General features: G+C 42.0%; 2 protein-coding genes across 2 annotated transcripts in view; one reads left to right on the forward strand and one right to left on the reverse strand.

Moving 5' to 3' along the window:
* LOC134624238 (gastrula zinc finger protein XlCGF57.1-like) overlaps nucleotides 1–1,440 on the forward strand; it is a 120,833-nt gene extending 119,393 nt beyond the window's left edge. The window contains exon 3 of the transcript XR_010573586.1: nucleotides 1,355–1,440. The gene's annotated coding sequence lies outside the window, so the exon portion shown is untranslated. The remainder of the gene's footprint in view (nucleotides 1–1,354) is intronic.
* Nucleotides 1,441–7,649: 6,209 nt separating this feature from the next.
* Nucleotides 7,650–9,569, reverse strand: LOC134624242 (nuclear factor 7, brain-like). The gene has a single exon (XM_063469204.1). The coding sequence runs from the start codon at nucleotides 9,466–9,468 to the stop codon at nucleotides 8,080–8,082; it is 1,389 nt and encodes a 462-aa protein (XP_063325274.1). The 5' UTR covers nucleotides 9,469–9,569; the 3' UTR covers nucleotides 7,650–8,079.
* Between the last annotated feature and the right edge of the window lie 373 nt (nucleotides 9,570–9,942).

The following is a 9,942-nucleotide window of genomic DNA, read 5'->3' on the forward strand; positions in this document are numbered from 1 at the left end:
AGGGGTAATACAGAAACCCCTCATCACTGATCACACGCAAATTTCAACATGTTGACCTCTAACCCCTGTTTAGTCTATAACTCTTAATGAGTTTAACTCTTAATTTAAGTTTTTTTTTTTTGTTATTGTTAAATACTGAGTGACAAAAAAAGTCTTAAATCTAACTTTCCTGAAGTTGTAGGAACCCTGCTTCCATCCTCAAACACCGGGAGAATCCCAAGACGAGAACTGCTGCTGACCAAAAGGATCACGAAGGCTCATCTCACATTTGCCAAAATGATCTCAATGATTCCCAAGTCTTCTGGGAAAATAATCTGTGCACTGGCGAGACAAAAGGCTCATCTTTCTGGAAAGTCTTAGTCCCCTTACATCTGCACTGAAAATAACAGCATTTCATAAAAAGAACATCATACCAACAGTCAAACATGGCGGTTGTAGTGTGATGGTCTGGGCTGCTTTGCTGCTTCTGGACAATTTGTCTCACTTGATGAACATGAATTCTGCTCCCTATCTGATAATCCTGAAGGAGAATATGAAGCTGTCAGTTCATGCCCTTTAGCTCACTCAGATTATGCAACAGGGTAATGATGCAGAAAGCCCACCTCTGAAAAACTAAATGAACATTTTGCAATGGTGTCGTCTTAGCACAGACTTTAGTCTGAGCCCGACCTTAAACTGCTGGATTAAAACATTCAAACATATTGTTGAAATATAAATAAATATAAAAACATGTTTAAAATGTTCATGCTTGTACTTTCATCCTGTTATTCAGAAATGTTAACCTGTTGTAACTGTGAAGCTCATCAACTTCACACTTGGCAGAATATCACCCTAACAGTACTCTGAAAGACCAGGTAACAGAACAGAGGAAGATGAGACAGAAGGAGGAATCGACACTCTGGGAGCCAAACACATGAGAATACATGAAAATCTGTACAGAAACAATGAGACTTTAATGTGATAAAGGTTTCTGTGGCTTCTTGTTGAACATGTGTTTCAAAGGCAGTGTGCAGCTAAGACTCATTGAACAAAATAGAGAAAAGGCTAAATAAAAACCAAAGATTCAGAAAACAACAACATAATGCCTTTGTCCTTTGTCCTGTCCCAGCAGAGTGCAGCCTGCTAGCTGCACGCTAGCTTCGGGTACTCCTGGGTGAAGGTTAAACAACAGGACATTAAAGTTCATTCTATCATAAAGAGAAAATTAATATAATAAAACCAAAGTTCAATATCTAGACAATGGCACCCGAGAAACTGTTACTTTTAACATCACTGTTTTCGATCTGATTATGTCTCCCTTTCTCCAGACGTAACATGTGTCTCTCCCAATGTTTCCCTGTGTGGGGTTTTTCAGAGTCAGACTGATATCAGCACGATCCTATTGGAAAACTATCAGTCACACCAAAAGTGCCCGTGTCGCAAAGTCGACTTAAGGAGCGGCTCAAGGAAGCAGATTCAGCCAAATGGAGAAGGAGAGCCCTGGGCGGATGGTGGCATGTCAACAACGTAGCTGAAGATTTGGAGAACATGTCCTCAAAGCCTCAGCAGCTTCATCCCAAGAGGCCTGAACCTAAAAAAGAAAGGAAGAAACAGTCTAAACAGAGCAAATCTCCCAGACTCGCTCTTCCCAAAAATGGCAACACGGCAGTTTCATTAAAACCTCTAGGAGGAGCTCCAGTGCCTCCTTTGACAGCAAAGTCACTGATCACTCCTAAGACTGTCAAACGCTCTCTGGCGGCGTTTAAAGACATTTTTGCTTCAGTCATAGAGTCGTCGACTGTGGACAGACGTCAGACTAACAGATGTAATGTCAGATCACGTCCGTCTGAGGAAATCTGTGTAGCAGGCAGTAACACTCATGCAGCTGACAACAGCCCAGACAACCAGGAGACCACACAAGACAGCAGGTATCAGCTACATAACATGCAAGGAAAAGCCTGAATTACTCTTAACCTCTGAGCCTTCCTCCACCTTCACGTGATGATCTGAAAGGACAAGAAACCACAATATCAAATATTGGACCAATAGCAGTCACACTCATGGCAAATGACAAGTTTCTGCATTTCTGACCTCTGACCTCACTAATGTGGTTCGCTACTCTTTGTTTTGAGTGGTAACTAAACTGGAATTTATGAACTGGTGCTACAGCTACAGACAATTGAGGGATCATAATGAATGTTTCAGTGTTTTAAAATAGATCTTGAGTTTTCCATCATGGACAATATGTAAAAAGTCTACTGACATTTGTCTCCCTGAGAAGAGAAGACAACTCTGCACACCTAAAAGAATGCAATGCCATATACCACAGAGGCTGTATCAGTAAGATCTTATTTTAGTTTACTTTCCTGCTCATGTTTGTTGTTTCATTTTAAGGTTCGGTCCATTGGAAATCTTTCTGTTAGGTTAATCAAGACTGTTGCTGCTCCTCCAACCAAAGGCTGTGGCAGGCTGAACATGAGGACACAGATGACGCGCAACAATAAACGCATAAAATACACTTCTGTAACATTTGCTCCTTTTATTCCACATGCAACTGTCCAATATACAAATCAGCACATGGGATCAACTATTAAACAAACGCACAGACTGCACAAACAAATAACTGCAACTCACAATGGCTGCACTAATTACTATGCCAAATTACAACTTGGCCTATGGCATCAATTAGTGCACAAATATACAAAAACCATCAAGTTACAGTCAAAATCTATCAAAAGCATTCAAGCTGCGGTCAACAGAAGGTTTTGCCTCATGCTCACCCTACCTTTCTGCTCATCAACATCAGGTGCAGTGAACAGGTGAGTGCAACCACATTTATCATCTAACACACCCATGACACGCCCCACACCCGTGCACCAATACAGTGAGTCCATTTAAACCAACACAGTCAAAAAAGAGCAACTCATGGCTCCTACAAAGACTTTCAGAACTATTCAGAAAAAACTTGGCTTTCTTGTTGCTTTTGGGACTATTTGAGCTTCATCTACTGTACTGACTTTTACTCTTTCATGCAGCAGGTTTGACCTTTGACCTGCAGCTGGATGTCACTCAGTCTATGAACATGTAACGTGATTGAAAAGAAAATAACAGCCATCGCCTCATCCATGGTTAAACCAACAACTAATAAAATACCATTGTGAACATTATGAACCCCCGTGTCACTAACCCATGTCGGTCACCTCTTTCACACGTCACTCACTTGTCCTTCAGCCTGCCCAGCACAGAAATAAAAAGGTTGTTTGGTCACCAGTTATCCAGTACAAGGATTTAGGACCAAGACTGTTAAACCCTGAAATAATGTGTGGCAAATGATCATCTGTCAGTATTTTATGAAAATATTTCTTTTAGAAGCAGAGCTTAACTTACAGAAAATTGTTGCTAAATTCTAAACCCGTCTATTTACACAATAAACACTATCTGCCTCATTTGACTGATTCATATTGAGATTTTGGGTTGAAGCAAGTAAGGTAAGGTATATACCATACATCTCCATTCCTTGAACTCAACTATCACAATTGGAGATCATATGAAAAAAAGAAAAAGAAAAAACCTGTACACAATGACCTTTGACCTCTTACCTCTGACTCTTAGCTCCACTTCTTTCTTAATAGATTCCTTTCCCTTCTTGCTGTAGACACTGCAGGTGTAGGTATTTGTGTCTCCATCTGTGGGGTACTTTAGAGTCAGACTGAAGTCTCCAGGTTTCAGTAAGTTTCTCTTCATTTTTGTTCGGTTGTTGTAAATCTGGTCCTGTTCATCATGGTGCTCAGAATCGTTCTGGTAAACATGGACTTTCCTGTTCATTCTGTCCTTCCACTCCACTTTAGGGTCTTTGAGGAAGTTAACTACAGTTTTGCACGGCAGCTGGACAGACTCCACCCCTGATTCCACCTCCACCTTATAAACTGAGAAAACAACAAAGCACAACATTAACTGTACAGACATAAGGAGCAGCTGTGATGGTCACATGACCTCCCTGTCCCCTCCTTGTCTTCTAGTCTCAGTCAGATTGTGTCTCAGTTTGTTCCTGATGTGTTCCTGACTCGTTCTTTGGTAACTAGTCTGCAGCGTCCTGTAAAGTGCTGCAGACATGTTGGATGAAGAGCAGAAGAACAGACAGACTGAGCCTCCACAGTCGCCCATGTCTCACACACATCAGCACAGAGACCAGTCAACGAGCCACCAGATGACTCCTGCTAACCAGTCGTATTATGGTAGTGTAGTAGGAGACACTCACCTGACATGAAACAGAAATGACATAAAAGACCTCCAGAAACCACAAGAAGAATCATGAGAACCAGGAGAGTTTTTGCCAAAGATGGAAATGGTTCTGTGGAAAAACCAAAAATATGGCTTCTGATCTCTGACCTCTGTTTACAACACTGACCTTTGACCTGCAGCGCTACTTTCTGTCTCAGGATATCTTTGTCCCTGTAGATGGTGCAGATGTATCCTCCTGTGTCTCTCTCTGTGGGCTGTTTCAGGGTCAGACTGAGGTCTCCAGTTCTCAGCAGGTCTTCATTCATCTTTGTTCGGTCTGTGTAAAGGTCGTCCTGAGTCATAAGCTCATCATTTCTGTTAGAATACTCATGGACTGTGATGAGTTGTGATGTGTTGTTTTGCACGGCAGGATGACAGAGTCTGACCCTTCCTCCACCTTCACCTCCACCTGCTGGTCTGAGAGGACAAGAAACCACAAGATCAACTGTATAAGATGCTGCAGTCATTCTGATGGTAACTGGACCCGAATCACTACATCTACATCCATGACCTCTGACTCTGGTAACCAGTGATCATATACAATAATAATATTTTCGCTCCTTTTATTTTTAATGCAAATTGAATGGATTATTTTATAAAAGGATGCTACAATTACAAAGTAATGAAATAATATAATGAATGTTTTGATGATCAGATTGTTAAAATCTCTGATTACCATAAAACATTGATTCTGACACACTTTAAAAAGATCTCCCAATGTTTAAAACATCAGTGAGTGATAAATATATTATGTAAATATATTCATATAAGTGTGGCTGAGCCCACATCTCTGCACAGCAGCTGAAGGACCATAAAGAAAGGGACCTCATGTACTCCAAAGGTTGTAACAGTAGGAGCTGCTTTGCTGTTCATGTTTTGTTGTTTCCACTGAGGTTAGGTCTAAAAAGCTGGTGACTTCATAAAGTATTTCACAACAATTTAAGATTTTTTAAAAAAAATTTGACCTCTGACCCTTGTCTGTAGTACTGACTTATGATCTGTCTTTGACTTTGGGCAGGGTTGTCCAACTCCAGGCCTCGGGGGCCGGTGTCCTGCAGGTTTTAGATGTTTCCTTGATCCAATACAGTTGATTTAAATGGCGATTCATTCATGTGCGCCTGCTGTAACACTGGTTTTGTCCTCTAACATCGTCTCCTCCTCCTCCTCCTCCTCCTCCTCCTCGTTGATGTACAGATTTGGGATCCAGGTCACTGCGAGTCCACATCACTGTGGAGTTGTCAGGTATAAAACCTGAGTACAGACAGGGCAGCTGGACAGACCTTCCCCCTCATTCACCTCCACCACCACAGCCAGAGCATGCTGGGAAACTGAGGACACACAAAGAGAAACTCAAGTCAGATACATGTTGTGGGTTTGACTCAATGTTAAAGTGATGGAATACAAGTAGCATCATTTCTGTTTTTATTTTTTTATGACCCAAACTTTATAAAATTTTAATTTAAAAAAAAGAACAAAAGAAGAAGATAACAGGATGGAAATTCCCAGTTACAACAACACAACAAATTGATAATCAATGTGTATTTCCATAAAAAAAAAAAAAACCAAAAACAAAACCAAAAAAAAAAAAGCCCAACAACACAAAACACAGCCTAAATACACACTGATGCCAATAGTTCGCATAGACCCAATTACAGCTATCCTATTTAGTCCGACACCTTAACTACTTTAGCCGGATACGTCACTGACCTGTATGTAAAAAGTAGTTAGCCCACTTATCATTATAATCGTCCTAAAAGTGACTTTTAGAGCCCTGACCAGCATCCTGCAGCATCTGGAGCAGCTGTGTGGTGCTGTCATGTGAATAAGGATCAAAATCTGTGGGGATGTTTCCAGCAGGGGTTATAACCTGCAGTCAGCAAGGTGTACCTAATAAAGTGGCAGTGTTTATGTCACAGTGCAGCACCATCAGAAAACGGTGGTTTACATCTCTGTTACAGGAAACCTGAAGAGTTAAAACACAAGAGAAGAAAATCTAAACGTTACACAAAGAACATAAAAGAACTAAACTTCATAAAAACGTCACAAATGATGCTTTAAATGAAAAATAAATCCCTGTAAATAATTCAACAGGTCACATATTAGAACCACCTTAACTAAAACTCTGCAGCCGCTCACTGTGGTTTGTCCCAGCAGCTCTTAGGAAACAAACTGCTAACTTCAGTGTTAGCACACACTGTTAGTAAACTATGCAACACAGAGTTCAGGTTTCAGTTGTGTTAAGTTGTGAAGTTGTGATGAAAGTTTTCTTACTGACACAGGTAGGATGGTCAGGCGTCCTCTGTTCCTGCACCGTTCATGAACTGTCACTTATAAAATGCTGCCAAACATCAACTACACTCAATAACCAAACGTGTGCAGGTTAAAGTGATGGACGCCCAGATCTGCACTCCAAATAAAAACAGACTAAAGGTGTTTCCTTCACAAACAAAGACAATATTTACAAAGATCTCACAGGTAAACTGTGAGCGATCACAGCAGCATCTCATCCTGACTAACAGCTTTTAGATGCAGGGAGAGCGTCGTGGTTCAGAGGTGCTTCAGCAGATGATGAAGGCCTTTCTGTTGCATTGTGTAGTGCTGTGGATGCCATGATGGTTGACTGGGTCTGGTTCTACTGAACTCACAAACACTTCTGAGGTATTTACACCTGAAGCCTCATTTAATGTGAGTCAGAAACAAACGGCTCACCTGTGATTAATGGATGTTTCCCTGCATTTATATTTGCACACAGTTTATTTCTTACAGCAGGAAAACTGAACAGAATGTATGTAAGAGGTTAGAGTGAGGATGACGTCACTTAATACAGAAAATCCATGTTTGTCTGTTTTGATGATGAAGGACTTCTTTAGCTCTGTAAACAGCTACACTTGAGAGGACAGAGGTGATTTCATGGATCAATAACAATGTGTTTATCAGCTTTCATCATCGCAGTGCAGACATGACGTCAGATCTATCAAAGTGAAGGCCGTCTCTCTGATGACGTCACAGAGTCGTTCTGTCCAATAAAGGATCTCAGATCAGCTGCTGCCATCTTGTGGTCACAGTTGGTTACTGTCTCTGAAAGTTGTCTCATGTTTCCTGTTGTCCTGTTAACAAAGGCTGGAGCTCATCATGCTGAGAGGGGAGCAGCATTTTTTGGCTCTTCACACATGTTCATTATATTCTGATGATCCTGGATGGAGACAAACTACAGATAAGTGTGTTCAGCCCAACTAGTTTATCTCATTACAGCAGTTTGATGTTTCCCTTTGAATCCCCCTGAAGATACTGACAGTGAAGCACGTACATAATACTGCAGCCTTTCAACTCTGAGCTTATTTAGTTCTATTAATACACTGAAATCTCATTTGTGTCATGAAGAAAGTCTTTAATCAAACAGAATTCAAAGATCAGAAACATTTCATATATGGAGTTAAACATGAATCATTGTTTCAACAACATATTTATTGTTGTCATAAACAGACAAGAAGACAACAACAAACTGCTCCTCCCATTCAACACATGTCAGTCCATATCCCAGCAAACTAAATCATCTCCATTTACACACATCAAATAGAAACATGAATCACTTGTAATGATTAGAAACTTGATAGAATTTCAAATCTAGTTTGGGGAGTCATTCAGTGAGAAACAGTGAAATGATTTTCCATGTGAAAAGGTGGACAGCAGAAACAGAAAGAAACAGTGAGAACTAAAAGAGAAACAAAGAGCTTTGGAACAACGAGGCAGCAGGAGGACAGCTGCAGTTTAACAGCTTCAATTCACTGACAGGAAACAACATTAGAAACATCATCATCCTCAACTCATCTGCTCCACTGACACTGACACCTTCAACGGACACACCCTCACTTTACCAGCACTTAAAATGTATGGAAACATCCTGTGAGTGAAAGTGTGTGTGAAGGTGTGTATGTGTGTGTTAGTATCAGGATCAGAGAACGACAGCTTTCCTCTGTTCCAGTCCAGATTCACTCTGATCCTCTGGAGCTTCTTCTCTACTGAGAGATCAGTGTGAGCTGATGGTGAACATGCTGAGTATTTACCTTGATAGAACATTATTGTCCATAATCCAGACTGTATGCGTCCCTTCCTCTGCACAGACTCTGCTAACACACCCAGTTCCCACCCTGTACTGTCTCCAACTTCAACATCCCAGCTGTGAGTCCCTGAGTTAAAGCCCTCAGAGCCCAGGACAGAGCAGAACAAATCAAACCTCTCTGGATTATCAGGAAGCTGCTGTCTCTCTCCTCCTCGTCTCACACTGGTCAGATCTTCAGACAGGATGAGGTTTGGATGAGCAGTGTTTGGGTCCAGAATGAGAGGAGTGTAGGAGACCATGTGCTTCATGTTGTTCCAGATGTTGAAGGTCAGGTTGCCCAGGTGTTTGGCCTGGTCTATCAGAGCTCCTGAGGGCAGCTGTGGATCATCCAGCAGGGGGCAGCGCTGGACTCTTTCCACTGCAGCCTTGTAGTTGTGCAGGAATGAGACGTCTTCAGCTCTCAGCTCCTCCTCTGTGGCTCTGACTGTGTCTGAAAGAGCTGCTATCTCTCTGCTCAGAGCATCCATCTTCTCCTTCATCATCCCACTCTTCTGCTCCTCTTCCTCCCTCAGTGCAGCCAGCCTGGCCTCCTCTTCCTCTGCTAGAAACTGGTGAAGCTTCTTAAACTGCTCCTTAATCTGCCTCTCTGTGTGTCGGGCCTGGACCTTAATGTGTTCTGCTGTTTGATCAAACTTCACTTGAACTTCTTCACAAACCTTTAACTTCTTCTTTAAGGGCTCCAGAGTTTCCTGAAGTTCCTTCTTGTGTTGTTGTGCAGCTTCATCGATGGGTCTGAATCTGTGATTGGTGTGTTTTTCTGAGTCTCTGCAGACGACACACACTGGCTGCTGATGGTCCAGACAGAAGAGTTTGAGTTTCTCAGAGTGCAGACTGCAGAGAGCCTCTGAAGCTCTCTGATCTCTCTCCTGTAAGAACGACTCACACAGGTTCCTTAAAGCCAGATTAAAAGGTGGTTCATTCCTTGAAGATCTTCTCTTACAAACTGGACACTCGTGTGTTGGTCTCTCTCTCCACCATCTCTTCAGACAGTCTTTACAGAAGCTGTGGCTACATGACAGAAGAACAGGATCTCTGAAGACCTCCTGACAGACCGGACAGCAGAGATCCTCCTCTGATCTGGAAGCCATTGAGTCTGTGAGTGAAGCTGAAAACAGCAGACAGGAAGTACAGTCAGTCCTGGCTCCCCTCCCTCCTCTACTACCTTCACTGAAACTTCCTTTGAGTCATGTTTTTGCTCAAACTCACATTCAGTGTGTGGAGCGTCAGCAGCTTGAAGCAGCAGTGTTGGAGTTTTCCACTTTTCTCTCCTGTAGCTGGACTCACTCAGAGGAAGCTGCTAGTTTGGTCTGAACTCAGTCTGATCGTCTGTGTGTCTCTCTTTACTGAGGATGAAGAATTTCCTGTTTCCTGGTTTGTCACATTTGAGTGACGTGAGGGGAGGAGAAAAATGTTGCTGTTTGACTTTTAACTAAGGTGTGTTTCAATCCTGCCTGTAGCTCAAAAACTGTAAAACAGGTTTTGTGTCTTTTCACCTCTGTTGGGTCTGTTTTCACAAGCCCTGCTAGTTCTAGAGACTTATTCATCATGAAAGAAAACAAGAC

The sequence above is a fragment of the Pelmatolapia mariae genome, linkage group LG3_W (assembly GCF_036321145.2).
Source record: "Pelmatolapia mariae isolate MD_Pm_ZW linkage group LG3_W, Pm_UMD_F_2, whole genome shotgun sequence".
In the NCBI taxonomy this organism is placed as follows: Eukaryota; Metazoa; Chordata; class Actinopteri; order Cichliformes; family Cichlidae; genus Pelmatolapia; species Pelmatolapia mariae.